At 56.8% G+C, this 16,754-nt stretch overlaps 1 protein-coding gene across 6 annotated transcripts in view; it reads right to left on the bottom strand.

Annotated features, from left to right (window-relative positions):
- The window catches only part of TRAF3 (TNF receptor associated factor 3), a 79,560-nt gene that overhangs the window by 28,544 nt on the left and 34,262 nt on the right, over nucleotides 1–16,754 (bottom strand). For 3 of the 6 annotated variants that reach the window (XR_009547238.1, XR_009547237.1, XM_060181151.1), the window contains exons 2-5: nucleotides 11,068–11,191; nucleotides 10,843–10,967; nucleotides 1,484–1,742; nucleotides 54–105 (exon numbers count right to left, since the gene is read on the bottom strand). Coding sequence is in view for 4 of the 6 variants with exons in the window: in XM_060181151.1 (XP_060037134.1) it covers nucleotides 54–105; nucleotides 1,484–1,742; nucleotides 10,843–10,967; nucleotides 11,068–11,078 (447 nt within the window). In the remaining 2 variants the exon portion in view is untranslated. Of the gene's footprint in view, nucleotides 1–53; nucleotides 106–1,483; nucleotides 1,768–10,842; nucleotides 10,968–11,067; nucleotides 11,192–16,754 lie in introns of all 6 variants that reach the window. The other 3 variants (XM_060181153.1, XM_060181152.1, XM_060181154.1) reach the window with 3 other exon arrangements.

The following is a 16,754-nucleotide window of genomic DNA, read 5'->3' as shown; positions in this document are numbered from 1 at the left end:
ATGGCAGCTTCTCAGAGCGCTGGGGCAGACATCGGTGTGGGAAGCCAGGGTACCTTGTCTTTAATGATTCCTTCTTGACACGCAGTGCACTTCGGGCTCGAGGTGCTGAGGGGAAACACACCAGGAACATGTTAGGGCTGGGGACATAGCAGAGTGGTTCTATAAAAGGCTTTCCTGACTGTGGCCCCAAGGCTCCAGGTTCAATTCCTGGCACCACCATAAAATAGAGCTGAGTAGGGCTCTGTTCTCTTTCTCTGTCTCTTGTTCTCTCATTAAAACAAATAAATTTTTTTCTAAAAGAGGGACACTTTGGACTGTATGTCCCGCTGGCCACACCCGCATCACATCCATGCCAATGCGGACAGTTCATGTGGAGCCTGAGGGAGAGGCTACACTTTCTTTCTTGGGATTTTTCACAAGGAAGTTTTTAAACACAACAGATGAGCTCCAGTCCCTCTTGGAAAGCCCCTTGCCAAGTGAAATTATAGCTCAGAAACCAATACTAGCTGCCCGTGGAGCCTCCAGTCTGTGAGGGCGACCTTGCGCGCAGGCGCATTGTAAGAGCACCAGCAGCATTCACACCACCGACCAGCAACTCAGCCCCCCTCAGGAAGCTCCAGTCCCTGTGCCATGCTTGTCCCCACACTCGGCCCAGAGCCACTGCTCCAGGTGGCCTAGACTTGACTCTCACCCTGCCCTGTGGCTGGAAACCCCCTCCCTGGGGTGAAGGTGCCCCCTCTGCTCCCCGGGCCCCCAGGGAGCAGGGTCGGCCCCAGGGGAGGCCCAGGCGCAGTGGGGAAGAGGGCTAGTGGGACAGGGGCGCGTTGCCGGGCATTTCCACAATGCACTTCACTTATTTGGGCAGAGCACCGCTTGGCGCTGGCTAGTGGTGGCGCCGGGGAGCTACCCTGGCCCTTGGGCATGCAAGTCCCTGAACTAGTCACATGATTCTCCTCAGACTCAGGGCTGGGTAGCAGGTGGAGGGGTCCCGTGCTCCTGCAGGCCCGGAGCAGAGAGATGCACCCCAGGTCCACTGGCTTTCCCCAGCCCACAGCCGTGGGCCAGCTCAGGTGTGGGAGAAGCCAGAGCCCAGCCCACTGTGCTGCCGATGAGCCCCACTGGGGGCAGTTCACCCTCGGGTGGTGAAGAGCAGTAGCTGCTGGGAACACTGGCTAAGAGCACAGCCTTCGGGATGCGCGTGCAGGCGGGCACAGTGAGCGGACCCACCAGGACACCACCCCGATGTGAGCACGTCCTCCTGAGAGCCCAGGCTGGCCCAGAAATACCTGTCTTAAACGGCTCTGTGGACATCCACACTCAGCAGGCAGGGGCTGGGCTCAGTCCAGGGACAGAGCTGGAGCAGGGGCACAGATGGGGATGCCCCCCAGCCCTTGAGCCCACCCCGGGGACTCTGCCCAGTTGCTCGGAGGCACCCCCTACCCCTGCACTGGGACACAGGCCCATGGGGGTGCGGGGGTGCTACCTCAGCAGGGTGGCCATGCAGGTCTCGCAGAAGCGGTGTCCGCACTCGGTCTGCTTGGGGCTGCACAGCACCAGGCAGCACTTCTCGCACTTGTACTTGTCCTCGACCGGCTTCACGAACCTCTCCTTGTAGCCACCTTGCTCGGGGACAAAGACCGGGGCGCCCGTGCGGTCGGAGTGCAGCTTCAGCGAGGGGTTGCTCTGCAGGGTGCTGGAGGAGTCCATCTTCTTGCTAGGCTCCATGGTAGGAAGGAGAGGCTCTGGGGGGGGGGGCAGAGGAGGGCGCTGGAAGGGTGTTGGCATGGAGTGGTGGGCACGGACGGGACACGGGCTATGGAAATGCTCAGTGTGCGCAGGGCCTGGCAAACCAACGCTACTGTGACCGAGGTAGCCTGCTGGCTAAAGCACATGCCTCACTGGGCTGTGGGTTAGAGCCCAGTGCACAAGGGCGCACAAGGGGAGCTCTGTGAATGGTGGGCTGGTGCACACCCCCAAATATGGAAGGAAATGTGGGCTTGGTGGCTTCATGCAGAAGCCCTGGGGTCACTCCCCAGAACGGCATTAAAATGAAAAGCAGGGTCTGGGCGGTAGTGCACCAGGTTAAGTGCATGTGGCGCAAAGCGCAGACTGGCATAGGATCCCAGTTCAAGCCCCAGGCTCCCCACCTGCAGGGGGGTTGCTTCACAAGCAGTGAAGCAGGTCTGCAGGTGTCTGTCTTCTCTCCCCCTCTCTGTCTTCCCCTCCTCTATCCATTTCTCTCTGTCCTATCCAACAACAGCAACAACAGTGGGGAAACGATGCCTCCAGGAGCAGTGGATTCCTAGTGCAGGCAATGAGCCCCAGTGATAACCCCGGAGGCAAAGAAAGAAACAGCAGCAGCGGCCTGGGAGCTAGGCCATCTGGTAAGGCACACGCTGGGCCACACGCGCTGCCCTGGGTCCGAGCTCGGGCACCACATGGAGTCCCGTGTACTCAGGTGGTGGTGCCCCTCCTTCCTGGTTGCCATCAGCCTCGCCGCCAGATGACAGTACAGGGCACGCCTGGGTTGCCCGGCACTGAGCCCACCACTCTGGTGTGTGAGGGGGCCTGGCACCCCAGCTGAGCCACACACCAGCACCCAGTAGGGAGGGAAGGGGCATGCCGGGCACCTGCCTTCTGCTCAGCCTGCTGTCACTGGGCACCACAGGCTGGATGGATTTGTGGGCGCTTCTGGGCAGGTTGTGGGTAAGGCCCGGCTCCCTCCCTTCCTGGAAGCACTTGGCAGGTGTGTGCGGAACACCCTGCTGACAGGGAGTTCCCGCAGGCACGGGGTGACACCGTGCTCTGGCTCGACCCACCAGCTGCTGAGCCCAGGCTGGACGCAGAGGTCTCGGCCTTCGACCCAACCCCCTCTCTGCTGGGGCTTGCTGGGGCAGGAGCAGGGGGACGAGAGGGAGCAGGAGGAGGAAGACAGGAGAGGAAAGAAGGAGGAGGAGAAAGACAGAAGCACGGAGAAGAAGAAAAGGAGGAGCAGGAGGAAGACAGAAGGAACAACAGGAACAGGAAAAAGAACAGGAGAAGGGAGACAAAGTGGGGGAAGAGGAGTAGTGGCAGAACTGCTGGGGGAGGCGCTTAACCCGCTGGGCAGCAGGGGTGGCTGCCCCCAGTCTGCTCCCCACACTCCTCCTCTGCCCCCCAGTCTGGCTCCCCACACTCCTCCTCTGCCCCCCAGACTGGCTCCCCACACTCCTCCTCTGCCCCCACAGTCTGGCTCCCCACACTCCTCCTCTGCCCCCAGTCTGGCTCCCCACACTCCTCCTCTGCCCCCAGTCTGGCTCCCCACACTCCTCCTCTGCCCCCAGACTGGCTCCCCACACTCCTCCTCTGCCCCCAGACTGGCTCCCCACACTCCTCCTCTGCTCCCCAGACTGGCTCCCCACACTCCTCCTCTGCCCCCAGACTGGCTCCCCACACTCCTCCTCTGCCCCCAGTCTGGCTCCCCACACTCCTCCTCTGCCCCCCAGACTGGCTCCCCACACTCCTCCTCTGCCCCCCAGACTGGCTCCCCACACTCCTCCTCTGCCCCCCAGACTGGCTCCCCACACTCCTCCTCTGCCCCCAGTCTGGCTCCCCACACTCCTCCTCTGCCCCCCAGACTGGCTCCCCACACTCCTCCTCTGCCCCCAGTCTGCTCCCCACACTCCTCCTCTGCCCCCCAGACTGGCTCCCCACACTCCTCCTCTGCCCCCCCAGTCTGGCTCCCCACACTCCTCTGCCCCCCAGACTGGCTCCCCACACTCCTCCTCTGCCCCCCAGACTGGCTCCCCACACTCCTCCTCTGCCCCCCAGTCTGGCTCCCCACACTCCTCCTCTGCCCCCAGACTGGCTCCCCACACTCCTCCTCTGCCCCCTCATACTGGCTCCCCATACTCCTCCTCTGCCCCCAGACTGGCTCCCCACACTCCTCCTCTGCCCCCAGTCTGGCTCCCCACACTCCTCTGCCCCCCAGACTGGCTCCCCACACTCCTCCTCTGCCCCCCAGACTGGCTCCCCACACTCCTCCTCTGCCCCCAGACTGGCTCCCCACACTCCTCCTCTGCCCCCCAGTCTGGCTCCCCACACTCCTCCTCTGCCCCCTCATACTGGCTCCCCACACTCCTCCTCTGCCCCCCAGACTGGCTCCCCACACTCCTCCTCTGCCCCCCAGACTGGCTCCCCACACTCCTCCTCTGCTCCCCTCATACTGGCTCCCCACACTCCTCCTCTGCCCCCCAGACTGGCTCCCCACACTCCTCCTCTGCCCCCTCATACTGGCTCCCCACACTCCTCCTCTGCCCCCCAGACTGGCTCCCCACACTCCTCCTCTGCCCCCCAGACTGGCTCCCCACACTCCTCCTCTGCCCCCCAGACTGGCTCCCCACACTCCTCCTCTGCCCCCCAGTCTGGCTCCCCACACTCCTCCTCTGCCCCCCAGACTGGCTCCCCACACTCCTCCTCTGCCCCCCAGTCTGGCTCCCCACACTCCTCCTCTGCCCCCAGACTGGCTCCCCACACTCCTCTGCCCCCCCAGACTGGCTCCCCACACTCCTCCTCTGCCCCCTCATACTGGCTCCCCACACTCCTCCTCTGCCTCCACCAGTCTTGCTACCCACAGCCCTCCTCTGCCCCCAAACCCCAGTCTGTCTCCCCACACCCCTGCTCTGCCCCCCAGTCTCACTACTCACACCCTTCCTTTGCTCCCCCAGTCTGCGTTCCTACACCCCTCCTCTGTCCCCCACACCCCTCCTCTGCCTCCTCAGTCTGGCTCCCCACACCTCTCCTTTCCCCCCATTTCTGGCTCCCCACATCCCTCCTCTGCCTATTCCCTGAAGGGAAGGATGGGTCCAGTTCAGGAGCTCGGGAACCCAGGCCCTGTGTCTCTTGCCCTGCTTGGTGATTTTACCAAAACAGAGTGAAGCAGCGGGGGTCACTGTGAAATCTCTCTGTGAAGCCGAGGAGGCCTCCCCATGACCTGGGAAGGCATGGGAACCTCTTCCACTGCAGCTCGGAGAGCCCTGGCCCCAGGAAGCAAGCAGAGGTCAAGCAGACAGGAGTCCCCTGGGAGTCCAAGTCCACCACTCCATGTTCCCACGCATACCCCAGAGGCTGCCCAGTGCTCCCCTCCTTCAAGGAGGCCCCTTCTCCTTGGCACTGGTGCCCTAAACACTCATTTATTGCAGCCCTGGGCAGTCGGCCCAGCCTGGTCTGTGAGTCCCAGGAGTCCAGGGCAGGAGGGCAGAGCAGTGGGAGAGGGCACTGGTAACATCTATACCTCACTGCCCCCACTGACTTCGGGTTCTGGGGAGGGAGGCACATTGGTGTTTTGATCTGACCTCAGCCTGTGTCTGATCCTGCAACAAGCAACTCGGCCAGAAAGGCCCGGCTCAGGTGAGCCCCCAACTCGGGCCTATACGCAAGGCTAGCCAGCCGTAAGGTCACCTCGGGAACCTGCTCTGTGTGAACAAGGGAGGGACCCGTCTGCAGGTCATTTGCTTTCACAGACAATGTAAGAGAACAGAGGCAGCGCGAGGACCGGCGTAAGGATCCTGGTTCGAGCCCCTGGCTCCCCACTTGTAGGAGCACGGACCTGGCATGTGCCAAGCGTGAACTCAGGCAGATATGCAGCTGAGTGCCCGGCCCATTGCACATATGCTGGGTCACCTGTTTCTCCATTTTGCTTTCAGGAGTTATCTGACCTGAGCCTTCTGCAGCCTCCCCCTCCCCACCACTGCCCCTGTGGCATGTTCATGTCTCTCAGGGCAGAGATGCCAGGCTGGGGTAGCACTTAGTGTCTTCTCAGGCCTGTGAGTGGGGAACACCTTCACAAAGAGGCAATGAGGGGCCAGGTGGTGGCACACCTGGCTAAGCACACACATTACAGTACTAAGGACCCGGGTTCAAGCCCCTGATCCCCCACTTGCACGGGGGAAGCTTCATACGTGGTGAAGCAGCGCTGCAGGTGTCTCTCTGTCTCTCTCCTTCTCTATCTCACCCACCCCTCTCAATTTCTCTGTCTCTATCCAATAATACATAACTGAAAAGATTTTTACAAAGGGCACTTTCAGCTGTGTGAGATGGCTCCCCACAAGCCACAGCACCCCCAGTCTTGTCCATCATACAGTCAGCCCCACTTGCCTTGCGACACCATGCCGGGTGGAAGCTGACATGGGACTGACAGATGGGCTTGGGTCCATCTGTGCTCCAGAGCAGAGTGGGGGCCTGTGGAGTAGCTCACCTCGCCAGTGCACTGCTTTGCCATGTGTGGGACCCAGGCTCAAGTGCAGCACCCACCACAATGAAGGAAGCTTTGGTGCTGTGGTTTCTTTCACTCTCTCTCTGTCTATCTAAAGCAAAAAAAAAAAAACTACAACAGAGCGGCGCAGGATGATACAGCCCTTGGCCTGACCAGCCCCAGTCCCAGCCCATCAGCTGGGGGGCCTTCTTCCCTTGCCCACCACAGGACCGGACTCTGTTCAAGGCCCAAGAGTGTTTCCTTCTGATCCAGGCCTGGCTGGTCTTTTTGCCTATTTGTGGGGTGACCTGTCCACCATGGCCCTAAGCCTTTGTAAGTTCTCTCCCCTAGGTGTGGGTGAACTTTATTCATCTCCTTAATGAAGATGAGTTCAGTATTTTAATGTCGGAGAATTTATCCATATCTTGACCTTTAAAGCATGTTTGGGTTAGCTTGTGAGGCAAATGAAGAAGAGGCCGCCTAGTACACACGAGATCAGGAGAAAGCAGCTCTGACCCTGCCAGGGAATTGCCTTCAAAAGAAGGCTGATAGTCGGCAAGCCCGCCAGCAGGCCCATTCACCCTGACCCAGGGAACTCATTTCTCAGTGGATGCTCAGCGGTGGAGTGCCAGGGAGCCAGCGTGCAGCAGGACACAGCAGGAGGGCCCTGGCTGCCTGAGGAGGGCTGGGCACCCAGGCAAGTGCCAGGGCCGGTGGTGCAGGAGCGTGCAGATCTCCACTGTCAGCTCCCTTGTTGTTCGGGCAAAGACAGAGAGACAGGGAGAGAGATACCACAGACCCACAGACTCCCCCAGGGCTGGGACACCTCTCCTGTGGTGCCAGGGTTCTAACCAGGAAAAGCGCATGATCTATCCAGTAAGCTATCTCTCCAACCCAGCCATCTCTCCAGTTCTGATCTGAGCGCATCACCCAGTCTTAAAATGAGAGGAATAGGTAGTCAGGCGGTAGCGCAGTGGTAAGCGCAATTGGCACGAAGTCCAAGGACCGGAGTAAGGATCCCAGTTCGAGCCCAGCTCCCCACCTGCAGGGGAGCCGCTTCACAGGTGGTGAAGCAGGTCTGCAGGTGTCTGTCTTTCTCTCCCCTCTCTGTCTTCCCCTCCTCTCTCCATTTCTTTCTTTCTTTCTTTTTGACTACAGGGTTATTGCTGGGGCTCAGTGCCTGCACCACGAATCCACTGCTCCTGGAAGTCATTTTTCCCATTTTGTTGCCCTTGTTTTTGTTACTGTTACTATTGTTGTTGGATAAGATAGAGAGAAATTGAGACCCGGGTGTCAACACCACCCACTGAGACCACTATTTAATGAATGTGCCCCCAACTCTTTCCACAATCCTCTAAGGCAAACATATAACATGAAGACGCCGAGAGGTCCTCAAATTCGGAGGTGGCAGAGTGTGTCTGTGGGACCCACCCACCACCAGGCCTCCCCAACCAACACCTGTCCCATCCTTGTGGGACAGACCCAGTGACTTTTACGCCTAGAACTCGTGAACAGCTGCAGCAGACGGGCTAAGCCAAGGGGGGGCCGAAGTGACTACAGAGAAGGTGGACTGTGTGGTCAGCGCACCCGGGGAGAGGGACTGGCAGAGACCTCTGGGAGGGGGCAGTGAGGGCAGGGTCTCCAAGCGCTGTTCCCACACCGCTGTGACAGTGTCTGCCCAGTGGGGTGTGTGTGTCACCAGACCACTACCACAGGTTTCTTTCCTCATTCAGACACACAGAGAGACCGTGAGAGAGGGAGACGGCATGACACCAGAGTTCCCGATGCCGGAGCAGCTCCCACACAGTGGGGGCTCAGACCTGGGCCGTGTGCACAGCAAGCCCGCGCCTGCTGGCGAGCTCTCTGGGAGCCGACCACTGCCACACTCCGCTCTACTCTGGGCCCAGCTTCTACCCAACGAAGACAGTCCCTACTCTGCTGGAAGCCCCCCATACACACACACACACACACACACACACACACACACACACACACACCTGATGTCTGAGGGGCTGTCACACCTCCTGCGCCTCTGTGCTGGCCGAGGAACATATGTGAACACACCCTCCAGAACAACAGCTGTCCCTGAGCCCTCAGTGGCGAGCGTGACATACGGCCACCAATGGCGGCAGTGTCCTGCCCCGTGCTGAGCTAGCCTGCCAGCCCTCTTTCTGAAAACTATCTACTGCTTCCTGGGAACCGAACTCCCAGCCCCACCTCTCAGCTCTCACCTCACAAGGAAGGAGCCAGGCCTGGGGGAAATTATGGCATCCAGACGCCTACTGTGTAGAAAGAACTGTTCCAAAGGTCAGCTCCAGCCCAGGAGAAGGGGACAGAGTGAACCAGAGGTGTCTTACCCCATGGGAAAGAGCAGGGAAGATGACAGGGGTCATGCCAAAGGAGAACAGAGCCCCTCACGGCCCCTCACGGCCCACTCCAGCATCGTGAGAGGAGACCCGCAGTGCCCGGCCCCTTCATGTGCGCTGACATGCCCGTGTTTATGGACGCGGCTGTCACTGTCTGGAGCGGCCGGAAGAGCTCCTCGCTATTTTGAGAGCCGACCAGGAGAAAGAGAGGGCATTTCTCTGCCCCACGACTTCAGCGCCTGGGGGAGTGCAGATGAGGGTGGCAGCATTTTGCCAACTCAGGCAGCCCAATCCAGGCTCCTGCCTCCTGTGAGGGCACCCCACCAGTGCTGAGCCTGCACCCCAAGGCTGAGCAGACTGGACTCAAACCAGGCTGTAACCGCCACTGAAATTCAGGGGATGGAAGACCACGCTCACTGACCTCTGGCTCCAGAGCTCTCGGCCTCCAACAAAGAAGGTGCAGGACAGGCTCAGGGGCGAGTTGGGACCTACACGGAGGCTCCTTCCAGGGGCTGCGAGAACACGGTGGATGATGGGGCAGGGTCTCTGCACTCTCTTCTCTGTCTTTCTTTAGTTCTACTTCTGTGCGTTTAGGGCTCTGCTGGGGCATTGTGCCTGCATGATGCCACCACCCCTGGCAGATGGCAACTTGCTTTTTTTTCCAGATAGAGGGTGAGAGAGAGGGAGGGAGTGACATCTCAGCAATGCCCCACTCTGTGCAGCTTTCCCTTTGCAAGGCATTCCCATGTGGGCGGCCAGGGGGCTCTAGTGCACATCCTCACTTGTGGCAAAGTGGGCCATCGCTCGGTCCCCCTCTCTGGCATTTATTTACCAGAGCACTGCTCAGCTCTGGCTTATGATGGGATGGGGGATCGAATCTGGGACTTTGGAGCCTCAGCATGACAGTCTCTTTGCAGAACCATTATGTTCTCTGGTTCTTTTTAAAAAAGAACCTCCCCCGCCTCTCTGGTTCTTTTTAAAGCAGAGCACTGCTCAGCTCTGGCTCACGGCGGTGCTGGGGACTGAACCTGGGGCCTTGGAGCCTCACAGATGACAGACACTCTTTTTGCAGAACCATGATGCTATCTTCTCAGCTCCCTCTCTTAAAATAGAAGAAAGGTGGTTGGGAGAGATGACTCAGTGGCAATATACATGAAACCCTGGTGCTCACCAGCAAAAAAGGAGCAATTGACTGATAAGCAAGACCTGGGAGACATCGGTTAGCTGTTCAGACCCTGCTTCAACCGCATGGAGAAAACGCAGACTATTGGGGAGCTGAAAGGCACTACGACAATACTGTGATGAGGAGCGAAATTTTAAATAGCAGTTTTCTTGATACTTGTGAATTTATCACAAATAGCTATGTATTAAATCTCACTGTGAATGCAAACATCTCAACCCACTTTATATTCATTTAGATGTTCTAATATATTAAGGAGTTCTTAATATCAAATATAAAATGCCACTCAGTCAAAAATCAGTGATGAAAATACGGGGCATTTTGGCTCCTTTCAAACTGCTAGAGAAGGAATGCCTGGGGAGCAAGTGGTGAGTGAATGGGTGTCACCTGCAGCCCTGGCAGCTCCCACATGACGCTGACATCCTGGTGACAGAGGATACCTTCTAGGGATGTGTGGTCACAGGGACAGAAACCCTACCGCTGTCTTACTCCACAGCTAGGCCCTCTGCTGTGGAGACTATGACTCTGGCAATTCAGTGCTATTTTATAAAGCAGGAAAGATAGAAAGAAGACCATGGGCAGAAGGCAGCCCAGTGAGTAGAGCACATGCCTTCTCACATGCAAGGCCCTGGGTCTCTCCTCTCTTAGCACATGGACAGGGAGCCCCATGAATGGTGGACAGGGCTGTGGGGCCTTTCCTCTCTTAGCGCATGGACAGCACCCAGGGAGCCCCACGGATAGGGCTCTCCTCTAAGTATACAGAACAGGAAAAGTGGGCCAAAGGCCGCTCGGCAGTACTGTGATGCTTGGGAGCCTGGCTTCACTCGTTGGCACCACATGGACAAACAGTGCCATCAGGCACATGCCACAGTACAGTGCCCAGATGGACACAGATCTTTAAGTTAACGAAGGAAACTGCTGCCTCCCAGAATGAGTGTGTCCTGCTGCTTGCTAGCTCCACTATCATTTCTTTATGCAAAGTGAACAACAAGACGGGTCTGAAGAAAGACATCTATACTATCAAAATGTTCTCAGAGAGACAGCTCACCAGGTAAGGCATGTACCTTGACATGTGCATGGCTCAGACTTCAGCCCCAGCCCCACATGGGAGATGCCATGGCACTGGAGAGAGCTCTGGTTCCACGGTGTCTCTCCCTCTCTGGCTGGCTCTGTCTGTCTCACAGTTTTTCTATGTGGATGAAAAATTGAGTTGCAGTGGCGCGCCACACAGGCACAAGGCTCTGGATCTGCACACATAAATAAGTGAGTGAAACATTCTTGGGACGCACCTGTGAGTCATAAGCTGTGGGAAGACAGAGCTAAGCTTGACCGGGAGGAAGAGGCTTCGGGAAACAATGAGGCGGAGTGGAGGCGACCTTGTCCTTCTGCGGCGGGCGTGGTGGAATCCCTTACCTAGACCACAACAACAACATAGCTCTGTCAGTTTGTACCCAGAAAGCTTGAAGAGATTTTAAAAACAGAATTTTCAAAATGTCGACTTCTACAAAGCAATCACGAGAGAAGTTTAAGAGCAAACGTTTTCTTTCTTTCTTTTATTTATTTAAAGAGCAAACATTTTCAGCACTGCCAATAAACATGTACATTGGGTTTGCTCTGTCTTCTGTGCTAGGCACAAATGACAAATTCTAGCTCTCGCTGGATGTTTTAAAATCACTTTTATCATCTGAGATTGCACACACGCAGCAGAGCAAGGCCACATGGGTCAACTTTTCACAGTTGGTGTTACATAAAGGTTTGTCTAGATACCACCAGGCCAAGGGATGAGGCAGAAGGTCTTGTCACAAGCTCCCCTTCCCCAGCCAGCTGTAGCCCTGGCCAGTGCTGACTTTAAATATGTGAAGGAGAGGGGGCCAGGTGGTGGTATACTTGGTTGAGTGCAAAAACCCAGGTTCAAAACCCCAGTCCCCACCTGCGGGGGAAAGCTTTGTGAGTGGTGAAGCAGGGCTGCAGGTGTCTCTCTCTCTCTCCCTCTCTATCTCCTCCTTCCCTCTCAATTTCTGGCAGTCTCTATCCAGTAAATAAATAAAGACAAAAAATAACTTTTTTTAATGTGAAGGGGCGAGAGCCGAGGCTGTGTTCCCTGCCCTGTGCGTTTCCCTAAGTAGCTGGAGCTCCGCTTCCCAATGAGCCCTGCGACCTCAGCCCTGGGGGCAGGGATGTGCCAGACCTGAGGGGAGCCCAATGTCAGCCTGCTCCTTGGGTGCAGACAGGCTCTCAGAGGCTTCCTCGTGTGTGGGGAGGTCGGCACATGGGTGCTGGGGACCACAAAGCCTTGAAGCTCTCTCCCTGGACTGTACTCCTCCAGTTCTAGCCACCCACTGTGCCCGTGCTGTGCTTCTGTCTGAGGAACAGCTCAGCTGTGGGACTGGCAAACCCGGGAGCCCTGTCAAGAGAGCGAGGAGAGAGCTGTCAAGCTTCCTTCCACTTGTCCCCGCCCTTGCTTCAGGGGACAGGGTTCTGACCCACCTACTGCCGGCTCTGGGAGACAAGTCTCCCAGATGAGTTTGGATGGGGCTGGGGTTGGGGAGTCTGAGAGGGAAGAAGTGAATGTCAGCACACACACCGAGTCTGAGGAAACAGACTACTGGCACTTTCAATGAAAGTAATGTAGTTGATGGCATGGCACCAGCCTACACCCAGAGCCACGGGGCGGCCATCAGCACCCACCCTACCTCCCCTTCACTCCATTCCTTAAATGTGAATGTTTATTTTTTATTCTTTGCACTGCAAGTGACTCTTTTTGGAAGTGCTGGAATACCGTGACTATCTGTCCCTCCAATCTTGCACCCAGACGCCCACCTCACTACTCTCAACAGACCTGCCCATCTCCTTGCTGACGCATTCGGGCCAGCTGAACAGCATCAGGCTGACACAGTACAGACCCGGGCTTATCTATCAGAACTCACTGATTCTTTTCCTTGGAAATCTCAGAAACAGAAAACGCATCATTGTGAAGCGCGCTCTCACAGTTGCTATCCGCAGCTAGACTCCGGTGTGCACAGCCCCTCCTGGGGCAGGCAGCATGGCAGGGCACAAGTCACTACAGCACCTGGGGAACTCGTGCAAGGGCGCTGTGTCACTGTGACACACTGTCACCACACACCTGGGTGACCCAGAGCAGCCAAACCAGTGCACCAATGGTGACATTGAGCGGGCGTCGTCCGTGAGCGCCACGGTGCAGGGAAGGAGAGTCGACCCTGGACCCACAGGATCACTGTGATCTCAACGCCGAAGTAGTCTCAGCTCCCTGAGGAGTGGGGGACACTCCTCGCAGCCCAGCACTTGACACCCCTGCAGACCGGGCTTCCCCACCTTCCCTCCTTTGCGCCCTGGGGACACAACGACAAGGGCACCGGGTGCTGGCTTCCTGACAACAGAGATGCCTGCCAACACCCAAGTTCAAGCCCTGGGTCCTCACCTGCAGGAGGGAAGCTACGGGAGCGGTGAAACAGTGATGCAGGTGTCTCTCTGCTTCTAACCCTCTCTGCCAATTTCTGTCGCATCAAATAAAGAAGAAAAGAAAGAGGGAGCCAGGCGGTGGCACAACAGGTTAAGCGCATGTGGCACGAAGCGCAAGGACCGGCTCAGGGTCCAGGTTCCAGCCTCCGGCTCCTCACCTGCAGGGGAGTCGCTTCACAGGCGGTGAAGCAGGTCTGCAGGTGTCTGTCTTTCTCTCCCCCTCTCTGTCTTCCCCTCCTCTCTCCATTTCTCTCTGTCCTGTCCAACAACAACAATAGCAATGATGATAAACAAGGGCAACAAAAAGGGAAAAAAATAAAAATAAAAAAGTTTTAAAAAATTAAAAAAGAAAGAAAGAAAGAGAGCCAGGAAGAGAGAGAGAAAGAAAAATGGCTGCAGGGAGTGGTGGATTTGTTGTGCAGACACCAAGTCCCAGAAATTATCCTGTGGCAATAAAAGTAAACAAAGAAAATAAAGGGAAGAAGCTCATCAGTCTATTTGTGAGCAGGGGAGACAGAGCAGCCCTCGGTGCACTCATGCCAGGGCAGCTGGGGCCCCACCTGTGCGTGACCTGTCCCCACAGCAGGCACAGGGGACACACAGGCCACAGCTGAGGTCCACCCCTCTGCCACCAAGGTGCTGTCTGGCCCGAGCAGAGGTGCGTCACCTAACATATCGGAGGGCTGACTTGAATCAGGGAGTCATGTCCTACTTCTTACAAACATCACCCAGTGCGCTGAGAATGATGGAGAAGGGGACTCAAGGCACCCGGTGGGCTGAGAATGATGGAGAAGGGGACTCAAGGCACCCGGTGGGCTGAGAATGATGGAGAAGGGGACTCAAGGCACCCGGTGCGCTGAGAATGATGGAGAAGGGGACTCAAGGCACCCGGTGCGCTGAGAATGATGGAGAAGGGGACTCAAGGCACCCGGTGGGCTGAGAATGATGGAGAAGGGGACTCAAGGCACCCGGTGCGCTGAGAATGATGGAGAAGGGGACTCAAGGCACCCGGTGGGCTGAGAATGATGGAGAAGGGGACTCAAGGCACCCGGTGCGCTGAGAATGATGGAGAAGGGGACTCAAGGCACCCGGTGGGCTGAGAATGATGGAGAAGGGGACTCAAGGCACCCGGTGCGCTGAGAATGATGGAGAAGGGGACTCAAGGCACCCGGTGCGCTGAGAATGATGGAGAAGGGGACTCAAGGCACCCGGTGCGCTGAGAATGATGGAGAAGGGGACTCAAGGCACCCGGTGCGCTGAGAATGATGGAGAAGGGGACTCAAGGCACCCGGTGCGCTGAGAATGATGGAGAAGGGGACTCAAGGCACCCGGTGCGCTGAGAATGATGGAGAAGGGGACTCAAGGCACCCGGTGCGCTGAGAATGATGGAGAAGGGGACTCAAGGTACCCAGCGCATTGAGAATGATGGAGAACGGGACTCAAGGTACCCAGCGCGCTGAGAATGATGGAGAAGGGGACTCAAGGCACCCAGTGCACTGAGAATGATGGAGAAGGGGACTCAAGGCTGGTCCCGCCCAACCCTGAGTTGGGGGCTCTCTGGTGGAAGGAGGTCCACCGGGGAGCCAGAGTGTCATCAGAGTTTTGGGCACCGGGAGTAACTTCTCTGAACCTGTGACGATCTATCACCCTGCTCACCCCTCAGCCCAGGATAAACCTTCTGGCACATCCTACACTAGTCAGGCTGGAGAGAAAGCTGCACACAGCTGCCATGTTTCTAAGAGCTCTCTGGATTTCATGCTCTTCATGTTCCATGATCACCCTAGGGTAAATCCACTCCCCAATCAAATGTGACCCCCTTTCTGGAAGCTAAAATCTCAAGATCCACAGTACACTCCTTCCCACGTGGCCCCCCCACCGCTCACACTCTCTTAGCGCCAGAACCAGGTCACCCTGGAATGTTCATTGAGTCAGCTTCCAAGTCAACTGGCCTCTGCACTATTGGCGTTTGCTTAATATAGTTGTGATTCACTACAGTTAACTCCAGGAGTTAAAAATAGAGATTTGTTACGTAGCGGCCAGTCTCTCGGGTTTCTCCCAAAATTAATCAATATTTTGAACATAAAGTATTTGACTGTCAAATTTCTCTATATAAATAAAATGGCGGCATTCATAACTCCTCCTGGAGAGGGGCCTGGAGCTGTGGTGTGGGCGCCAAGGGACAGCACCTCCGCAGGCCAGGGCCACACTGCTCAGACCCCACACTCTGTCTCCTCCCCCAGGAGCCCTGGAAACACCTCCAAGGAATGCACTCCCCTGCTCATCTCCAAGAAGGAAATGGAAAGAGAATTGCCTCATCCTAACAGATTTCTGTAATTAGGAGTCCAGAGGGACAACTCACGGGGTAGGGTACATGCCTTCCCATGTTTATGGCCGAGGTTCGAGTCCTGGCACCACATGAGAGTGGCATGACACTTTGGCATCTCTCCCTCTCTGTCTCTCCAAAGGCAGGGTCAGCATGCATGGCCACACAACCTGAGTCAGTGTCTGGCAGGGCAGGAGGACAGGGAAGGACATGGCACAAGGAATGGGGGGCAGTGGAGACAGATAAAGACTCCTCTGGAAAAGGATGGCTAAGCTGTAATCTGAAGGACCAGCGGAAATAAACTGTTGCTGTTAAGTCTCAGACTTTGAGATCATCAGTATAGGCAGATATGGTGAGGAAAAAAGCCAAGTGCTTAAACCATGGCGGGGAGTGGGTGGAGCACACCAGGTGAGAGGGCCCAGGTTCAAGCCCTGGGTGCCCCCTTGTAGAGGGGGAAATCTCATGAGTGGTGTCTCTCTCCTGCTCTCCCTTTCTCCTTTTCTCTCTCCCTTTTTTGTTGCTTTTTTAAAAGATTTTATTTATTTATTAATGAGAAAGATAGGAGAGAGAGAGAGAGAGAAAGAAAGAACCAGATATCACCCTGGTATATGTGCTGCCGGGGACTGAACTCATGACCTCATGCTTGAGAGTCTAGTGCCTTAGCCACTGCGCCACCTCCCGGACCACATCTCTCTCTCCCTTTACATCTCTGTCTCCCACCCTCTGTCCAAAAGATATAAAGGTTGAGACTGGAGGTGACGAGGTGGCTCAGTGGGCAGGGCACACACCTTCTATGTGGGCGGCTCTGGGTTCAGTCTGGGCACCACATGGCAGTAACATGGGCAGAGTGGGGGGCTCCTAGGTCTCCCTCTGTCATGTAAAATAAAAAGTAGACCTGGAAGATACCAGTGCTAAAGCAGGGGTGGGGGATTTGGGGTTCACTCCCCAGAGCTGCAGAAAGGAAGTGGGGGGGGGAGTCGGGCGGTAGCGCAGCGGGTTAAGCGCACGTGGCGCAAAGCACAAGGACCGGCATAAGGATCCCGGTTCGAGCCCCCAGCTCCCCACCTGCAGGGGAGTCGCTTCACAGGCGGTGAAGCAGGTCTGCAGGTGTCTATCTTTCTCTCCCCTTCTCTGTCTTCCCCTCCTCTCTCCATTTCTCTCTGTCCTATCCAG

The sequence above is a fragment of the Erinaceus europaeus genome, chromosome 22 (genome assembly GCF_950295315.1).
Source record: "Erinaceus europaeus chromosome 22, mEriEur2.1, whole genome shotgun sequence".
Taxonomy (NCBI): domain Eukaryota; kingdom Metazoa; phylum Chordata; class Mammalia; order Eulipotyphla; family Erinaceidae; genus Erinaceus; species Erinaceus europaeus.
Note: the sequence above shows the minus strand (reverse complement) of the source record. Positions and strands in the feature narration are given on the sequence as shown.